Source organism: Rhodamnia argentea, chromosome 6 (genome assembly GCF_020921035.1).
Source record: "Rhodamnia argentea isolate NSW1041297 chromosome 6, ASM2092103v1, whole genome shotgun sequence".
Taxonomy (NCBI): Eukaryota; Viridiplantae; Streptophyta; class Magnoliopsida; order Myrtales; family Myrtaceae; genus Rhodamnia; species Rhodamnia argentea.
Genome location: NC_063155.1, coordinates 22,143,025 through 22,164,182, shown reverse-complemented (window position 1 = coordinate 22,164,182; position 21,158 = coordinate 22,143,025). Strand labels below are relative to the sequence as shown.

At 38.3% G+C, this 21,158-nt stretch overlaps 1 protein-coding gene across 1 annotated transcript; it reads right to left on the bottom strand.

The window, feature by feature from the left end:
• Positions 1-425: 425 nt before the first annotated feature.
• On the bottom strand, positions 426-15,082 carry LOC115734213 (ubiquitin C-terminal hydrolase 12-like). Its single transcript, XM_030664843.2, has 32 exons — positions 14,934-15,082; positions 14,516-14,585; positions 14,030-14,180; positions 13,782-13,939; positions 11,943-12,208; positions 11,631-11,849; positions 11,447-11,555; positions 11,249-11,364; positions 9,804-9,902; positions 9,250-9,359; positions 8,507-8,581; positions 7,044-7,122; positions 6,793-6,939; positions 6,348-6,428; positions 6,132-6,251; positions 5,485-5,607; positions 4,874-4,951; positions 4,699-4,787; positions 4,509-4,617; positions 4,217-4,285; positions 4,034-4,144; positions 3,879-3,934; positions 3,604-3,781; positions 3,411-3,512; positions 3,261-3,332; positions 3,012-3,077; positions 2,543-2,608; positions 1,817-1,903; positions 1,571-1,687; positions 1,324-1,398; positions 1,141-1,227; positions 426-998 (listed from the first exon to the last, which is right to left on the bottom strand). Exons 1-32 carry the CDS (start codon positions 14,961-14,963, stop codon positions 957-959), a joined length of 3,357 nt encoding a protein of 1,118 aa, XP_030520703.1. The 5' UTR covers positions 14,964-15,082; the 3' UTR covers positions 426-956.
• Positions 15,083-21,158: the final 6,076 nt, after the last annotated feature.

The window sequence follows — 21,158 nt, the reverse complement described above, 5'->3', positions numbered from 1 at the left end:
ATGGACTCAATCTAGCAAAGGAATTTGCCACTACTCAATACCCACAAAGAGTCTTTGCCCAAATCATCAAATGAAGCACGCGACACAAGGTGTAGAGATTGTTCTAGCTTTTGGGGCCAAAAAAGCGTAGAAATTCTACTAGGCGCCTTTCTTGTGAAATCTGAAATGATTCCTCCACGCCAAAAATAGGTGTAGAGATTGTTCTAGCTGTTGGATCTAATCAGCCCCTCGAGACAACCACATATCTAACGGTTCAAATCACTCGAATCACAATGGACTCAATCTAGCAAAGGAATTTGCCACTACACAATACCCACAAAGTCTCTTTGCCCAAATCATCAAATGAAGCAGGCGAAACAAGGTGTAGAGATTGTTCTAGCTTTTGGGCCAACAAAGCGTAGAAATTCTACTGGGCGCCTTTCTTGTGAAAATCCAAAATGATTCCTCCATGCCAAAAATAGGCAGAGGAGACTAAAAATTAGAGTCCATCAATGAAAATACAGCATCTTTCAAATTTCCTTTACAAATCAAGAAAGATGCTAAGAGTACCTATAGGTCACTACAGAATCCCCCATCTTTTCTAGACATAACTCCGGTAATCAAAAATCGAAGAAGCAGATGAAGCAAAATATAAAGACTAAGGCAACCTACTATACCATGTATACAATAACCAGTCCAAAATCTTTCGTTTATGTACCGTTAAAATACACTACCAGTGACAGCCCACTGGAGATCGCCCAAGACTCCATCTCAAGAAATGGAAGCGGTATGTGCGCTCAGAGAATGTAATTTGCTTCAGGCTTAACTTCTCCATCCACATTAGAAACAAACGAGCAACAAAAACATCAGATCAACCGAAATCATCTTTGACCATAACCACCTCGCTGATTTTCCACAAACAAATGGTGCATCTTGTATCGAGCCAATACAGTTAAAGAAGATCCAACCATCGGATTTCAATTATATATTTTCACTGGTTTCTCAAACGTGTGGCGATTCTGCAATACCGAAAACCGCGTCAGAATTAGTTATACCCAGGTATACTAGCAGGATGTCGTGATCACACATGTAGCAGGTGGCCATTATAGAACTAGTATAAACAGACTATGGACAGATAGGCTACAATAGCACCCCATTCACCTGATTAGCTGCATAAGCTCTTTTAGGAGCAGTGTCAGAGTGCTCCAATCCGAGATATTGCTCCCAAGCACCATAAACATCTCGTCTCTATGGCAGACAATGGAAGTCAGTACACATTATCCAGAACATTGATTTTTAATGAAAAGGTGCAATAATAGAGAAATTCACCACTTAAGTTCAGACCTGAAAACGATTTGACACTATATCATGATCCTGAAGGTACTCTGGACGACCTAACGAGAGGAATGCAAACCTCCACTGCAGAAACCCAGGCATTAAAATCAAATGTTATGATCTGTGATTGATGTACATGACACATCATGTTATAGACGGTTAACACACAAAAATAGCAAGCATATGACATCTATTAGCAAGCAATAATGACTAACATCGTCAAAATAGAAAATCTCTAAAATAGAACTCGACAAACCTTAGCAAACTCCTCATCTGGAACTTGCAATTTCTTCTGTACACGTACTTTTATTTCAGCCAAGGTCTCACCTTCATGTATTACCAAGAAAAAGGGTTCTCCAAAGTTCTGAACTTGCTGTTTAAAGTAAGAAAAGGAAAACAAGAAACAATGCCAAAATGAAAACCTTTAGAATACTAGACATTCTAAAAGCAATATCATCTACCAATGCCCACGCAAAAATTGACTATGTAATCAAGTAATTACCATCTGGTTCTGAGCGGTGTCTTTTGTGAAATGGTATACATGGATTAGACGATCATTTGGACCAAGATGTTTCTCTTCTTCCGGAATCTACAAAATTAGAAAAGGAAAAGAAATTAATATGCATAGATCTATCTAAAGAAATGAAACCCAACCAAAGAGTTGATGCTTTGTCTTATTACACTCATGTTCAAAACAAAACAAGAAAAGCCTTATAGCTAATCATTAAAACGAAATAAATATTTTCCACCTAAATGCCATAACAACCATGCTTGATGAAGCATAATCAAAAGGATATTAGATACTACAAACAAAGATACTGCTCACCACAATGCATCAAATCAGACAATAGCCTAGAACCCCATACAAAATCCCCATACTGTATCTTCATTTCATTTTAAGATTTACGAAAAATGCTTTTTTGCAGCTTCTAGGACACATAAGGGATACGTGTTAAGATTTACCATATAGAGAAACATTGTTTAGTACTTGAAAAAATGCAATCACAATTATTAGACACTGAAACAAGCAAAAATTACCTATTTACACCCAAAAAATAGCTTTTAAATTCTCCTGAAGAGCACTAATTAACCTTTTTTGTAAAAGAAAGCAACAATTAACTGCTTACCAGATCTTTGTGACCACCCTAGAAGGTTATATCTCTAGATTTACATTTATAATACGAGGTCATATACCATGCATACAATTGCAAACCAGGGAGCCACCCACCTCTTCTGCACGTAATGTCCAATACTGATCATTTATGTTCTCAATTTTCTCGTTGAGGGGAAAGATCTGCATGTGAGACAGAAACTTAGTGAGACCCCTTAGACATTTCAAAGACGAGAGAGACAAACGAGAGGGGAGACAACTGGGAGATGTTTGGAAAATGCAATCTGGTAACCAAGTATAACATTCACTTGATAGGATAACAGAAGAGGTAGGCTTTCAATGAGATTGATAAGCCTCAAGCATTGACGCCCCAACTACCAGCCTAATTATTCCAAAGTCAATGTTACGACATTGGGAAAATTTCATGACATCAGGTACGGCTGCAGAAATTAAAAATTAATGACATAAAGCTCCATATTTTTGTACAATCCCCTAATTTCCACACACAGCAGGACATAGACGTATTAGTGTTGATACCATCAGCAACAGCATCTAATCAAGATATTCCTGCAGAAAAAAAGCAAACCTTGTAGATCTTGTGGTAGAAAACTTCAAGCAACCTAAGTTCTGCATTAGCTTCAGATAACTCAACCTGGTGTATAATGCAACAGATGGTGAGAGAAAAAAAAAGAATAGGAAAAAAGGCACACGAGCCAGTAGATATTTCCTAAATCAAAAAATTAGTGCACACTTAGTTACAAATTTCCACAAGCATATGTGCTATTGAAGTTAAGGTAAGAAAGGCAAGAAATAGCACCAGGACACCCAAACTTACCTTTGTCTTGAGATCATTGAGCACATCCCCAACAGTACTCTGCTTTGGAAGTCTGATTGTATGGATGACCACCTACAAGATACAGAAGCAGAAACAACAAAAATCAGCAGCGGACCAATGCGCAGTGACAAGTATCAATCAGATACTTACTTCATCCTTAGTAGCATGATGAAATGCTACTTTCAAAGTTTTTAAACCTTGTAGTTCTGGAAGAGGGATATCTAGCACTTCATAGTACAAAATATCCGAACTCTGCACGAATGTGGAAGTGGAAGACAACATTTCAGCTCCTTAAATTTCAATCCATCAGAAGTCTCCAATGGATAGGATAAGAATACTCTACCTGGTTATAGTGAACCAACATATCAGACAAATGATCCACTCCACGATACTTTATAGGATGGGGCTTGGGTTGTTGAGAGTAACAGTTGTGAGATGTGAGCCTGATCTTTGATGCATCATCCAAACCAAGCTGCTGAGCAACTCTTTCCACAACATCATCATAGGTATACAGCTTAGACCTTGAATACAAAATTTCATATCAATCACATTGATTTCAGTGGCAATATAAGTGCAAGCAATGCAGAAAGGCTAAGAAAGAACTGTGTCCATACTCACATCTCCAAAGAGAAATCATCCTCCTTGGGTTTATCAAGAGAACGGAAGTGGACAATCTACAATACATGAAGTTGCAGGGGTATTAATCCATGCCTATGGAGAGAGCAATATCTTGAACCCATAAATAAATAAATAAACAACCCCGGGATACATACTTGACGATTGTGCACATATTCCAGAAAGGAAGGGACATCTGGATAGGAAAATTGTTCACCATTTTCAGTTGGAAGAGATTTCTGGAAGCATAGGATATCTCCATCTTCAAGCTGCAGGCAATACGATAATTTAATTTGGAGACTTACTCAGGCAACTATGCATTTGGAGGCAATCACCCGTACCTGGCTAGCTCGAAATGTAACTTTCTTGTCAACGGGTTCACACATGACATTAGGCTCGAATTTTATTTCCTGAACAAGATACAAAAAAGATACTCCAATCATGTCGCACATCCATAGACAATAGGGCTTGTCAACAAAATACAGAGTCCCCATCAAACATGTCAACATAATTAGGATATCGAGTGTCAACACAGGCCTTAAAATTAAAAGACCCCCGGTTTTTCTCATTAATATGATTAGCTGAATAAGTATGAATTATGTAAATGCTGTAAATCTATTGATGAAAACAAACCTCGTAAAGTTCAATTTCTTGGTCGGGAGAGTAACCAGCCATTTCATTTAACTTGGTCAAGATTTCAGCAGGTTTACCAGTACCCTTCACGAAAAGCCTTCCAACATATCTGTATCGGAACGAAGTGACTAGTGATTTCAGTTTTAGCTTTATGTGCTACAATAGAATGTTCACAGAGGCAATAAGTTACCGCAGCTCTCCCTTCTCAGGATCATAAAGCTTGAAAAACAATAGTATATCTTCCTTTGACTTGTCAGGCGGGGCAATGGGGTGCATATCCTGAAAAAATACAGCTCAACCAAATGAATGATGCCACCAAGGATATGAAAGCCTTTTATTGATCAAGATGCAATGAGAAATTTTACCAGCCCAAGTTCTACTTCCAAGAACAACTTCAATTCGGCATTCGGAACTTTATTTGACACTTCTCTCAACTGCCCTACCTACAGTATGGAGAAAAGAAAAACCAAAAGCAATGAGAAAGAAAGTAAAGACCCAAACCAAAAGGCATTGAATCAATCGATACAGCATGACGAAATGAAAATAAGCAAAACAGAATGGAAAAAAAAAAAAGGAGAGAGAGAGAGGAAGCAACCCTGCCAAGAATATGCAGAATCAAAAGATATCCTTCCAATGCAGGTAAGTGAAATTAATACCTATCACTCTGAAGAACAATTAACTCCTACATGAATGCTGAACAAGCATCTTCCCATTATTTTAAGCTCGTACACAAAAATAATCAACTAAGTGATAATAAAAACTCAAGTTCCAGATAATAGAAAGCAGGTAATGAAGCACACTAACACAACATTACGTAGACTAAATAGGCTAACTGATTACCCAACTGAAGTTAAACAAAAGTTCAATACCCCCAACCAACACCCCCCCCACAAAAAAAATAATAATAAATGTGCATAAGAAACAGCTATAAGGACCTTCCCCATCTACCCTGCCCAGTCACCTGTCTTGTACTTACAGATGGTGTTTCCTCTGCCGGAGTCAATGGCCGATTAGGACGATAGGTGTGGTTCTGGCGTTTTGCCCAAAGCCAGAACCGTTGAAATTGCACCGGAACGCCGAATTCTTTGGCAACCTCCTCCTGCATGCACCATTTAGGCCACTTCATACAAAAATCTTGATGACAACAGAAGCCAGAAAAACTTCATAGTAAAGTAGGGCATGGAAAAGGGTCAATAAAGTTTCAGATGATTATTCAGAATATAATGGCATTAAAAACAGAAAGCAGCATCATATTACCATTTTCCCAGTCCATCCTGAATTTTTCCCACATCGCTTGTGCACAGAAGTTGGATATACCGAGAAGCCAATATATAGGACATTGAACAAATTCTACTACGGCAAAGATACTGATGGGCTAATGAAGTATTTTCTCTTGGCCTTCAAAGCCATACAAATAATTCAATTTAATTATGTATGCTTAAGCCAAAAAGAACCTTAATGCTGACTCTCTCTGTATCGAGCCTGGTGTCAAAAAATAGATGCTCTCATTCTTCTCATAAGCTAAAGCACTGGAACGCCATTCTTTTGCTTTAAGTGGCTAGTGAAGTCCTCAATGCCGACATTTTCAGGGAAAATTAAAGAAACCACAATCTAAAAGTTGACCTTGAAGTTGTTAAAAGGCATCTGCTTTGGAATGCGGAAACTTCTAACTTTGTCATGATCCACCAAGTCAAAATAAATATCCCTTCCAATCTGTTCAGCGAGGTCTTCATCCCGCGCAACCTATTAGCACCATGAAGTTGATAAGCTCCCAAGCTCAAAAGGCATCCCAGATAACCATAATCAAAGCAGGTGGCTCAAGGCTTGAGAAATGCTCACCTTAATGATTGTGTACAAGTGCGCCTCGGCCTTCTCTTTCTTCTTATGTTCCTTTTCTTCTTGTTCTTTTTTCAATCTCTCCTAAGAAATACAAGGAGTATCCTCTTTTGTAATCTTGCATTAGAAAACTTTGGTAGACAATAAATCTAGAGAAAGCTAGACACTGAGAGAGAGAAGGCACGAAATTTTGACTTCACATCAATCCTAACTCTGCAAAGGGCTCACTCTACTTTACATGGCAAGGAAATGAAACAAGCACAATGATAAGGTAGCCCAATAGATTTCTTTTAACAACTCAAGCGACATACTACTCAGTCCAAAAGGATCCTGAGTTCTTGAGATTAGCTAATTATAGGGGACCTATATGAGATATTTGAGTCCATCAAGAATCTTATCACATAAATACTTGTGATCTACAAGCTATCTGAACTTCCAAGCATCTTACCCTCAGATGTTCGGCAATGTCCTTCTCATCCACATCGCAGATGATCTTGTCCTTGTCACTCTCACGTATATACACTAGCATGTATGCATTTGAGTATTTGGTAAACTTAAATGGAGTGTTGTTAAATCCGGGATTTGTTGGCGGCAGCTGTCAAGTCAAATGAGGTTGAAAGGTGAAAAGGAGGCAAGACTAAACATCTATCAAGGAAGCAAAATGATTATATGGCTGCAAGCAATGCTCCCTCTAATTACCTCTTCCTCTCCACCGTATTGCTCCTCTAGTGCTCTCTTTATATCTTCTTTTGTTACTCTCTCATCATCAAATTTATACCTGATCAGCGGTCCAAACGAAGAACATGAGCAATAAAAGATTCCTTAGAAATGAGATATAAGGCATTCATCCATCCAGTGAAACAGAAATAACAAATCCTTACGGCCCACCAAATCTTTATGAAATTTTTATTTTTTTATTTTTATAATTTCTTTTCCCTCAATCGGTCTTGCTTTTTTTATTTATTTTTGGGTTCATCGACCGCCTACCCAACTAGTTTGGGATAAAGGTGATGTTGATGTTGATGTTGATGCTGAATCTGGAGACCAATAAACAGCCAAAAAACCCCAATCTTATTTAGTCCATCAGTCTAAAATAAAACCGGACCCACATGCATCTTTTTGTATCTTCATAAGGGTACTTACGAAAAAGTCTAGATTACTAAAAGAAGTGTAGGGATACTTAAACCGCAGGACAGAAAAAAGGGAAGGAATTCTAGGAAAAACTATGCTTGGCACTTGAATCATGATTTTGAAGAGAAATCATTTGAGGCAGCAGGGTTGGTGATGAGTGATGGCAAAACCAGTGAAGAGGTAATGATAGTGGTGATGCTGATAGCCATGAGACATGGGACATGACAACTCAACCAGCTAGTTGGGATAACAAGCAGAGAGGATAGGCAGAGATCACTGATCAACACATCAACATAGATCATACTAGAATAGGTTGCTTAAGAAAACAACTAATACTCCGAAGAAAGTGCACTGGTTTATCATTTGATGAGTTGTGGAAAATCTCTCTCACAGACAGTCCTCATTGGCGGCATCAACACAGCAAAATGAGAAAAGCTTCCCCAGTTTCTAACAAATTGTTTATTTTGAAATAAATAGAGCCTAAATGTGAGTAACCCTCGGAAAGTATGGATATCTGCACACCCCAGCAAACATTTATTATTTTCACTCACACGCTTCAACCTATAATCAACATAAACTGAGTATTCTGCAGACTGGAATTTCCTATAGCATTGGGAAAGAAGAAGTTGAAAATTTAGGGAAAATTTACAGCTTCAAAATTCAAAATTTCAAGTTAATAAAGAAATCACATCACTGTTGACAAACGCAAAGGATCCCAGGAGATGTGTGACCAATTATCCATACTCCACAGAATAAAGAAAGTGAGCCAAATTAGTGTTCAAAAACCCAGCACCTCCAAGCTACACAGCATATTTTAAATGCACCAACTGCAACTCTGACACATAGAACTCTAGTTCAGGAATATCGGACAAAGAAGGTAAACCATAACAAGGGAAAATAAAAGAAATGACTTCGCCGTTTCGAATTAAAAGCACAAGAGACGAGTTGCAATACGATAACTTTTCATAATACAAAGAGAATCAGTTCTCAATTATCAAGTGAACAAATGAAAAGTAGGAGAAATAGCCTACCATTGGTCAGAAAGAGTAGGTCTGATAAATGCATAATAATGTCCACCATGCACCCCACCGCTGTGAACCAGAACACTGAAAACGAATGGATTGATCAATAGTAGCGCAGTGACAACAACTAAACAGCAGCACAAACTCTCCAAAAATGACTTCTACAGATTGAAAGTAACTTCACTATTTCCGGTAAGATAACATAGAAATCTGGCAACCATGTCAGTCTTGAAAGGTTTGTTTTCAAATGTTTTCCAGGTGAAAAGTATAAGGCTGATCAATTGAAGAATGCTAAGAGAGAACATTCCGGGAAAAAGAGGAGAGGAGCAGGGTAGAAAGGTCAGGAAAAGGCTGCATCCTGTAACCTGACTATAACAGTATAGAGTAACAAAGTATCACAAAACGATGGTGTGCAAATCGTTACAGAACTTGCAACAATCATTGAATGTTGTACTGTGCATATCATGATTAAAAGCAGCAGCTTAGATAAGCAAAGCCTGCAGCATATCCAGGAAAGCATCACTTGTCACTTCAGCCACCAAAAGGCATTTTAAGATTCGAGTGTATGACTGACAGACTTCAAAATATATATCACAAGGCACCAATCAAAACCTAAATACACCACAAGTTGCAAGATACCCATTGATTTGAGGAAGGATCACCCATTCGAGGCTCAATTTGGTGATATAACCGCATGTCAAGTCATTAATTAATATGAGTACAACATAGTGGCAAATGAACAATACTTGTACCTGTGGAGTGTGTAGAGATTGCGAACACTCCTATCAGCATCAGGAGACAAATATTTACCATCCTCGCGGTCAAGATCAAGTTGCAGAGGAAACTCATAGCGATCATTGATCTAAAAATACAAGCATGAAGATCCTCAATGACAAGGATAAAACAATGCCTACTCAAACTGGAATGGTACTGCTAACACGTTAAAACAAAAAACAGGAATCAAGCAAAGACCAGTCGCATTATCATGCCTAAAATGAATCCAGACAATACTTAGCACATAAAAAACTAGCCAGTGCTTCTGCCTGTAACTTAGCTAATATAGGTGTACGCCTCGCACTTTTGCAGAAGTTTAATATCTTGTAGCAGTAGGCCACCAGGGCCACAAATCATACCCACATGGAAAATGAAGTCCAATGCAAACCAAAAATACAAAAGAACCCAGAACTCCTATATAAGTTGAGAGCACTCAGCAATCATTAAGGCAGCACATAATTTCAAGAGGTATCAACCCCCCGCACTACCAAACAAATCAAAGAGTTGTTCAATGTTTATCTAAACGACTGACCTTCACCATAGTGTCCCGCATAAAATCATATTCAAATCGTTTCAATTGGAGTTGAAGAACAGGGGGGAAGTCAATGAACAAAACCCCCTTTTTTGCATCCTGAAATGACATAAAAAATCCATACCATCATCATCAAGTAAAAGCCAGAAGAATATAATCTTCGACTAATAATTAAAAAAAATTGAGGAAGCTTTGGTAATATTAGATAGCCTATAAGTGATCAACCTGTTCAGTTCTGATTGTGCTGATAAAATCCCTAATCAAGGAATAAAGCCATAACGTAGACTATGAGCGTAACCTAGAGTCAATACTTTTAATGCCAGCATCATTCTTTGGTGACTGCTTTTGTGGAAGTTGGATTGTGCACTACACACATCTGAATGAACAAATAGTATCGTTGTCTAGGATTATCACATGGCAAGTCACCTGAATTCTGCAGGCTGCCGTACTTATAAGAACTTAAATTTAGGCCATCATTCCAAAAGTGAACTAATTGGCCATCGAACCCCCAATCAGACTATTACTTAGGTTCCGACCCAAAAAAAAAGATTATTATTTAGGCATATACCCTGGATGCGTTACACGGACATAATCTAGTAGTCCTTGGTTTAAAAAACTAAAAGGCAAGAGTGGGAACAGCTAGAACTAAATAAGATGACAATCTCAAGCCTTTCAGCTATCATAAAAAAGCAAGAATGTGAACAGCAAGGAAACCACATCACAAAAGAGGACACTATGGGAATCCTAATTTCAGGTCTGATAAAAGAAAACTGTGACTCGGAACAATACAAAGTATATTATGTGATAACTGAGTAAAAGGTCTCCCTTACAGAAGAAGGAGAAGGGTGATCAGCTAATATTGGCTTTAGAAGCCATTGACTCGTTGAATATGTCGTACAAGAGAGATTACAGACTAGACATTCTGTATACATGAAATATCAACCTCTAAAGCAAATTATCGAAAAGCAATCGCAATGGAAAATCCAAGGCACAACTCTCAGCTACACTTTAAGGACTCGATACACTTTAAGGACTCGATAGAAAATTAGCAGTTCCAAAGGTTTATTGCGAGTTAATTTTCCACTAATTACACGTATTGACCAAATCTGGCCATAAATGCATTCAGGTTTGAGAGGTGAGTAAACAAGGTTTGATTCAGAATTTGAGTCTCAAAAACCAGAAAACCGTTCAAGAGACGTAACTGATCAGAAAAAAACAAGCATAATCACCTAATGATTGATCTAAAAAAAGTAAACCTTGATAAAGCATCTCCAGAAAAATTGACATAAATGAAGGCCCTCAAGTATGCCTTCCAGTGATTGCTTGCATGCATAATACTTAAAGCAGGAGCAACTGAAGGAGAATGAGTGTTTGTGTCTGCTCGAGCGTGTTCACAAAGTGAACCATCAGTGATTACAAAGATTTCCTTCGATAGAATGACTAACCTGCAACCCATATTGCTCAGCATGGTACTTATTATCACCCTCCAGGCGTTCAACTTCAACATACTTATCAAAAGAAGCATAAACGTCTCGACAGCCTTTGACATCAAGCTGAAGGTCTTCATATCATATGTGAACAGATTAGCATCAGCAAAAGAAAAACCCTAAAAAATTGCTACGATCAAAATGTTAAAACAGTACCATAAAATGACTCCTTTCTAGTAGATTTGTAATCTACATTGATGCATTCGATGTAATTCATATGATGTCCTTCAAATAGTTTCTGTATAGTACCCTCGACGACAGTACCCTGTAGAAAATGGTTCCCATGAATTAGTACATATCAAGAGAAGTTCGATACTTTTAACAAGTTCACTTTTTTCACCTTCATTTTGTCTTCAAGCTTTTCGCACAGAACCCTATTTAGTTCTTGCACATCATGCTGCATGAAAGAATCATATGTGTCCCATCCAAAGGACTTGGTCAACTCTTTCGTCGCTACACTGCTGTCGCTGTACTGGAGCTTATAAAATAAACTCTGGAGAGCCAACGGAATACTTGCAGATGGCATATCATTCTCAGTAGTAGGCATATGGTACACAGCCTGTAACATACAGTCCAACCATTCAAATTAATACAAAGTGCTACAGCTTCATGTTTGAATGCTAGCCAGAGTAATCAATCAGTGCAGCTTTACCTTCCTGAAGTAAGGAATATGATAAAGTGTCTGGAGGAGAGAGTTCATATAACATGTTGCTCCTTGGTTCTTGAGACCAACATAACCAGTCTCTTTTTTGGAGTCATATGTCCAGTAATCTACAACTCTACGAACAATAACCTCAGCTTCCACTATAAGAGTATCGTTCAACAGATAACCTCTAACAGGATCATAAAGTTCACTAAGAGGCATAAAGGATGTGAAACCCCAATCACTTTCCCGGGCATTGAACTGGTGTTGCGTATCTGGCAAAAAAAAAAAAAAATTGGAAAATATCCTCTTGAGTTGGAGTAAAATTCATCTGGCACAAGTCCCCAACATTCTATGGTTACATAAGGATCCACTGCATGTCAAAATCCAAGATTATTTAACAATCATAAGGTGCATTAATTCATGGTAGAGACCGATGGCTGCTTAAATATTTCCTCACTTCTTTTGAACGACAAGCAACACACCAAAGCTAGCAAAATCACCTAGTAAAATCTAATGTCTTAAAATGAAGGGCAAGATTAAGCATATGTCTTTCGAATGGAATATTCATATACAAGAAAAGGGTTTTCCTAAGCATAATAAGAAACCCTACATAGCTGGTCCTTATCCAGTAACATATGCATAGCCCCCAAGATATAGTCAGACATGTAGCCAAACTCGTAATATTTTTAAATTTTACTTACATGAAAGTTCTTTGAAGTGCATGAAGGGGAGCACTCATGGGTCACAATCCATATTAGAATATGCTAGCACCAAAGTTGCAATATTAAATAAATGAAAAAAAAAAAACTAGATTTTACAAGATATGTAAAACCTTCAGATAGAAAAGAAACCATCGCCACCTTGCAAAGGAGAGAAGCCAACATTGAGAGTACGATACAATCTAATAGCCAAACAACTCTATGAGCATATAAACAAAATGCTCAAGCCTATTTCATTTTACTAAGTTCAAGTTAGATGATCATTTGTCCCACAAGAGACGCATATAAAAGGTAATGAAGTTTCATGAGTAACTTTCTCTAGTCATACAAGATTGAAGTAGATGTCCTTTCAGTGAGACGGTGAATGGGAGGGGAACAAGGGAGGAGGAGGAGAAAAAGTCATACTTAGAAAACAAAGAAAGAAGTGTATACATAAGTGAACATAAACAAACTGAAAAAAGGATCAAAAGTAAGCTCTCCATTTAAAACAGCATGCTCTATTTAGAACAGTGTGATCGCTCTGCTACAAACAGCACAAGATGGTCAGCCAAAGAAGCAGAGATTATGGGATTGAATGGACAAAAAGAATACATAAGCTTTCTATTTTTACTACAGAAGAAAACAATTCATCTTGGGGGTGCCGGTGTGTAAGATGAGTCATGCGTAAGCCATCAGACCCAAAAGATCTGGACGATAACAGTAGATTGAATAATCAACCATAAACACTACTTCAAAAGCATACACTGTCTATATGCGAGAATTTCTTTGCCTGACGTCTCCTGTTTTTCACATAAAAGACTACAAAAGGGGCTAATAAGCCATAACATTGTCGTCACCCAGATCATTTAGCTGCCAAGCAGCTTAATGAGATTGGATATTTTCTGTATCTATCATCATTGGAGAAAATAATACTGCAGTGTCTCATTAGACATACGAGTTTCCTCATATACAACCAATACCTTGCAGACAAATACAAAGTGGACATTCATAACTGAAATTATCATAGTACGCTGATTTTATGGTAAATATCTCAATGACTTCAAGATGTCAGATCATCAGCAAGCACATTTAGCAACTACATAAGATAACAACATATACAATTTCATCCATGTGTTAAAAGATGTACCTTTTCTGACAGTATATTTGTTATGTATTTGATTTATAACGCCTAAACTGAACTGCGCATATCTACTCCATCCATATGGCAAGCTTGCCGAATCAGCAACGTCCAAGTACATAGACAAGTAGTCCACATTGTTTCCTTTTGGGAAAACAAGTACCCGCCTGAAGTAAGCAGGGCAAGCAAAGAAATGTTCAATCCAAATATACAAACTGCTCGTAAATTAAGACATTGAATTTGCATTAGTAAAATACCATTTATAACCACCAACTATGAAAATGTCAGAGTAAAGCTTCTTAGTGTTCATCCTAGAGAAGTTGTCAATCCGCCATGTAAATCTTGATGGGGGAGGATCATCCACTGGCTGATTGTCCGCTGCGTTTGTGGCTTCAGCGGGCGCTGCCACTAGTGATCGTCACAAAGAGAAAAGGAACAATTAGAACCCAAACTGACAATAGAATGGGTAAGACATCTACCCGACAGCAACCAGAACTAAAACTTCATTAAAATGCTATCCAAGAAAACTCTAAGAGAACAATTCTCGATCCTGCATGCTCCCAATAGGCAAATTCTGTGCCCCCAGCAATTAAAGTTCATTTGAGATGGGAAACCAAGATGATTACAATAGTTAAGGGAACAAAAATAGCAAAGCAAAGATACATTTGGGCGCAAAGGTCAAAGGCCCCAATGACTGGAGAGGGAACTACTAACAGTACTTGACTACGGATCCAAAGAGTCACCTTCCATGGGTTGGTGATTGTTCTCAGCCAAATCCGAGTGGGGAACAAGCATCTCCTCATCCTCCTGTTGCTGCGACCACAAAGCAAAGCCGAAGTGACCATCCTTGCGGATCCACCAAGCGCATTAAAAACCCTACGGATTTGCTCAAAAACCCCAACAATTGACAAACCAACGGGAGAGGGCGTCCAGATTAGACCCACCCGCCGCACACGAATCAACACCAAAGCCCTAGCGGTGACTAGCGCACCTAGCCAACCCCCGCCATCGGCGGCGGCGCCGTGGCGCGACGAACGGGCGAGTGAATGTCGGACCGGCACACACATTCCCGATGCATAAAAACTACAGACGCACGCAGATTGCACACGAACACGCAAGAGACACGATTGCGGGTATGAAGCGAGTGATTCGAGGACGTACATCGATAGGGGCAGGAGTCATGACGGTCATGAGTGGATACGAGAATTGGTCGCTTCCTCTCGGGTCCTGAACACAGAGACGATTGAGAACGAGCAGCTATTTGACTGCACAATACAGAGATAGAGAGAGAGAGAATGGGAGTGCGAAGGAGGAGATCACCAGAAGCTGGTCGTGGTCGAACTTCGAAGGGGGAGAGAGAAAGGTCTCGGTCTTTATATGTGGAGGGATGGGTATTTTGGGGATTTCTCAACATTTAGCCCCGGGTATCGTATTTTCGTTCCGCCATTACAGCACCAGCAGCCCCCAAATCTTTCTCTTCACTTTTCATGGATTTTGAGCAGTATAAAAACAACCTTAACAAGGTGCAAAAACTCTTCCTAAATGAGCAACAATGCCCAAAAAGAAAAGCTTATTTCCAGTTTTATTTAGCAACAAAAAAAATATATCTGTCAAATTTCAATTTATTATAGAAAACAAGCAAAAGAAATGGACCGGATCGCCATTGCCATTAATTAATTGATTTGATTTGATCTTCGTTACTTACATATGCTATACTTTTAACTTTTCTTCTTTATTTCTCGAGATTGGAGTTAAAATTCCGTATGTTTACTTATCCATTTTTCGAGACTTTCGCAGTCACCGTGATAAAAAAAAAAAAAAGTGCTTATTGATCAATGTTAATCAAGTAAGTAATGAGTGATATATAAAAAACATTCAAATATGCACTCAAGCTAGAAACTTTATGGATTTTCACTATTTAGAACACGCCCCGTACTATACTTTTTGAAGGCAATGAATATCGAGAAAGATGGATAAATAAAATGCGGCCATCTTGTAATAAAATTAGTGCACTTTATCTTGTCATAATGCATTTCATTTAGAGACTTTTTTTTATGGGTGATTAGACATGGCAGATTTTAAATTTGTATGTTGGGATCTGGGAATGGAGTTGTGTTATGCACGTTCATGTCATAAAACTTCGACTATACTTTGGTTGTTGGTCATCTGTGTTATTATAAAATTACTTGCATTTTGAATGAGAATATCTTGATAAATAAATCAATCACAATCCTTTTATTTCCTAAAATACATCATTTAGTTAATTTATAAATATTTGTCATTGAACCAAATCAAAATTATATTCTATATCTTTTCTCGCCTATTTCAATATTATAATTACAAACAAATTTCATGTCTAGTGTTCACATCACGTGGATAATTTCTTTGCCAAAGATATATAATTCGCATATTCGCAAGATGACGGTTTTGCATAATGCCAGGGAAAAAAGAAAGAAATAAAGAACTAACTCATTAGTGAACCAATCTATCTATTAACAATAGAGAAAATGGACTTTTAAACATCAATTGTGTATACTTTGATTCAATATCAAGAAAGGCGAAGTTCATTATCGAAATAGAAGAATCAAAGAATTGTGATCGGAGAAAAATAACCGAATAATCATTTTACGATAGAAATAGAATATAAACGCCCATCTTGTATTGCGTGCATACCATATATACATTGTCCAATTAGATAAAAAAAAACAAAAAATTCACGTGTCCATTTATGAGTTTTTAAATAAATATCCGAGATAAGGAGTGAAGCGATCTAAAACTCGAAAAGAAATTTTGAATTCAATTCTTATCTCCATCAAAGGTTGTCTTTCCCAGAAAGAAGGCTATAGCAGAACAGAAGAGTGAAAGCTCAGCACCAAAACTGCAAAAAATGCAAGAACATTGACAACTTAAAAGGCACGGGGTGTTCACCTCCGCTCGCTGCTCACTATCTTGCCATGAGTCGTCTAAAGATCGAATCGCAGTACATGTCGGTTCGAGAGTGGTTGCCGACAGCACAAGCTTCAGTCTGCTCGTTCCTTTCTTCTGGATACAAATAGGGATGGCCCCAGGGGACGGAGTGGACGAAGCGACGGCCGGAGAGGGAGCGGGTCGATGATCCCGTCAAACAGCCCCTTTGTCTTCCACTGCATTGCTCATTCAGCCAGGTACACTGCCTCTCTCGGGAGCGCGGCCTTGCACATAGTACCTCAAGTAAAACCACCTCGAACGAGCGAACATCGGACTAGTCTGTCATTGGTTGTTCCCAAATAAACATCGGCGAAAACCCCAACGCAGATCACTGCATTAGAGTCAAAGTTCTCGGTCGCTTCTTTTATTTCCGTGAAGGAGAAGTATGGACCGAGTACGAAAGTGGGACTGGTAGAAATTCCAGCTGTGGGATCATAACGTGGTCTTGCCGCTCGTGACGCTCGTGCTGCTGGTGCAGGTCATGGTGAATCCAACTGTGGCAGGTGAGTTGCGAGCAGATGGTGTAGCCTTTTGTCTCCCATCAACCCCGTCCAATTTATTCACAGAGTTGCTCTTTATCAAGATCTCCACACCATTCGAGATGGCGTTCCCTAGGCCGATGACTTGATTCATCGGACTAACTTGAAATTTTAGCCCGTCGATCATCCGGGTAGATAATTCAAACCCAATATCTTTACAGTCAACAAGTCCAAACCGGATATCGGTGTCTTCCGTTTGATAGACACGTGGAAGTAGAGGTCATTGAACGGCTTGTTTACCGTATCGCAGAAGTCTAGCCTGACCGCTTAGTCAAAAGCTCGCATTGGTATCCAAGTTCCAGTTGAAGTTCGGTCTTTTGTAAGTTTTGCATTATCCGTCTTGATGGCATATGCATACAAGGTGGTCAGGACAATCGACGGGTGCACTATCTCGGGATATTTGATGACTTTGGATCGGACAGAAATGCTTTTGGCCAGGAATTTGTCCTCGAGATGCTTGGCATCGGTCAACCAATACCTCCCCAATGTGTTTTTCTGCGAAATGACGATGGCTCTGCCCGCATTGAGCCTATAAACACATTGGTAATTGAAAGCACCAACTCTGTTATAATCTTCGAGGGGAAAGAGCGCCGTGCCCACGCGTTGGCAACCAACAAGTCTTGAGCCAAAACCACATCGCTCGTCTGTACAGTAAACATTGCGGTTTGGTTGTCGAACCCAATGCCACCCCGCACTAGACAATCGAAGGAGTACATGGCGGCATCCAGAAACAAAGATCCTAGCCGTGAAATAAACAGGTGACGCAGCATCTGCGGAGGCGACCAGAATTCGAATGTGGCCGTCCTTGGCTTCCAAGTACCTGCAGAATCAACGTCAGCCCTTGATATCCTTATATCTAGGAGGGTTTCCAAAGAATTAGCTCGCGGTCGACGATGATGTTGTTCTTCGGCGAAGACGGGGACCATCGGCATAATGCAGATGTTGGGTAAGTTCAAACGAGCAGAGAAAAAGGACCAGGCTGATCTTCCACGTTGATTGTGATGGTGACGTTGAGGGGACTAGCAAAGGGTCGAGTCTGGGCTTCGTGGGTTTCCATCTCCTCATGGACCCCTGGAGGAGAGAACTTGAACCAACACGAATTTTCCCAGAAAATGCAAGAAAATTATTGCCTGAAGTGAGTTTTGTTTTCCCGGATTGGTTACAACTTGTGTGGAGCACGGGTAGAGCCTGGAAGGTGACAGCGGAGCTGAACTGTGTTCGCTAAATCTGTCTGTGAGCTATTAACGTGGAGAATCCTTAATAGGAAGAAAAATATTATAGGGATCACGGATCATGCTGATCAGATCGATCTCAACCATTGATCACGATGACTTTCGTGACGGGATTCACTTTTGGTAAAAGGAAAACTAGGCGAAATTAATGTGTTCTATGTGATCAGGAAAATGTGGAGTCGGACAATAACTTTTTTTGGTTCTTTCGGTAATCATTTGGAACATCTGCATGCTGATACATGCAAGTTGAAACTCCACGTTGTTGAGCCGAGACTTCCTTTTCCTGCTTTCTGTGTCTGGTCAAATGAAGACCTTTCTTGCTCTGCTTTGCCAGTTGTAAGCGTGCAACCTCGAGATTCACAACATGTGATGGCAACTAGGAGACTTCGCATGGCAACGATTCTCATCAGAATTCTGATCCAAAAAAGTGCCTTTGATCAAAATTAATTTTTTTTTATTTTATTCTCTGGATAAGTTTTAAAAAATCAAAATACGTTTGGTCACCCTGCACAAATGCATTTGGCAACTACACGGAATTTTTATTCTCATGAACAATTTCTCTTCCCAATTATTTTCTTCAAAGTCAAATGATTACATCATGTCGCTATGAAATCAACATATAAAGCATAACTAATAAAATGAATACAGATTATTCATAATTCATAATTAATCTATTTATTTCGTGGAGCATAAAGATATATGAAAAATTCATAAGTAAAAACATAAACTTAATGGGCAATTTGCACTTGAATTTTTGTCATGAATTTGCACTTAAATACTTCTATATTTAACCAAACTCATACCCGATCTGACCAGTATTACTTAAACATTTCTATGTTTAACCAAATCAAAGCATATTTATTTCTTATATTTTGTTAAGAATGCAATACAAATCTAGAGAATTTTTTTAATTTTTTTCAATTTTTTATTTTTTAAAATTTTGTTTTTTCCTAAAATATATATTTTTATTAAATTATTCTATTATTATAAAAAAAAACTATTGTTTTTATTACTAAAGTATTTCTTATTTTTTAAGTATTTTTTCTTTTCTTTTCTTTTCTTTTCTTTTCTTTTTCTACTTTTTTTTTTTTCCAAAAAAAAATTTGATTTTTTTCTTTTTTTTTTTTTTTTTTCTAAAAGTGGTTCTAGAATAGAGAATCAACTTGTTTTTATTCTTGTTTCTGCTCTAAAATTGTTCCGGGATCAAAATCGAAAAATTTTAGGATTAGAATCATGTACGTTACCAAACAGGTTTCTCATCATTTTTAATTTCAGGGCACGATATCATAATATGTTGCCATGCACTAGGGGGGTCCCATTGAGAACCAAGAACCCGACTAGAAGAATCGGTTCCCCGTTTCTGGAATCGGGAATCGTAACAAATGGTCCTAAGATCAGGCGGACCCGGGTCATTCCGGTGCGATTCCCGGGCGGTCCAATGAAACCAATTGATTATTAATAGGGGTGAGCAATGCGGACTTTAAATTTTAATAAATTAATTTATATTAGGTTGCATTTAAGAAATAAAACAATAACCAATGGATTATTAGGTTTCATTTAAGACATACAAAAATAAAATAGTAATAATAATAATCAATCGGGCCCGAGCAATCCGATTCCCCCTGAATTTGGGAATCGGGTTGAAAATCATCGATTACAATTTAATGTTCGGTTTGATTTGGACGATTCCCAATTCCGTTGTTCCGTCTTGCTCGCCCCTGATGGCTACTTCAAGATTGAAAAAAAAAATACACTATTTGCTTTGTAGCAATGGTTATTAGACGAGGATCCATGTCAATTTTATTGCATAAAATAAATGATTATGTGACTATCATTAATTTACTATGAGATTAATAGTGTATTTTAAGCCACACAAAAATAAATAACAAACATTTAAAAATTATTGTGGTGTCTACTGCTTCGAGGATTTGTGGCATGCAACATGTTATTACTCTAGCAATCACCCAAAGCTAGCAAGACCCATGCCGCCCCTATTATTGTTGGATTCAGGCTTGTAGCAACCCAATCCGACAAAAGCGATGAGTGGTCGCCAAGGCCGGAGGGTTTTGATAAGGAATGGCTCCTAACAGGCTTCTAGGATGGCAAAAATGGTGAAAATGAACCGACTTGTGTACCGAATAGGGGAAGAGTATATATGCAAAAACTGAAATTAATTCAAGAACACGCATTTTGTGATCCGGAATAAACTAGTATTCTCACCGGAGATTAAAAGATCGTCACTCATTTCTCTATCAATTATGCCATGAAGTTATAAGCATCGGTAATCTAAAAACTTCTATTTTTATTAGTGATGGGTATTAATAACAAAGGAATTATACAGCAATCAAGATGATAGTGATTAAACACTGAAGAATAAACCGCTGTTATAGTTGTGTGGCGTGGCTGCACTTACAGTTTTTCATGCCATATAATTTGATATTACATAAGTTACGCTATTTTTGAAAATATAATTATCACAATGGGTGGATACTCGTTTGAGTGCTATTGAGGACTACATAAAAAAAAATTAGTTAAATATTTAGACTCCATTCGTCTTGCGGAAAATAAATTATAGGAAAATATTTTTCAGATTTTATGGCATTATGTTCACGAAAAATAAACGAGTCGAGGAAAATATTTTCCACTCG

Coding starts and splice junctions, on each gene's coding strand:
- LOC115734213 (XM_030664843.2), bottom strand. CDS start 14,963: ATGACCGTCATGACTCCTGCCCCTATCGAT. Junction 12,209..13,781: donor CAAATATACTGTCAGAAAAG/GTACATCTTTTA, acceptor TTTTTTTGCCAG/ATACGCAACACCAGTTCAAT. Junction 9,903..11,248: donor CTGAGCAATATGGGTTGCAG/GTTAGTCATTCT, acceptor ATGTCATTTCAG/GATGCAAAAAAGGGGGTTTT.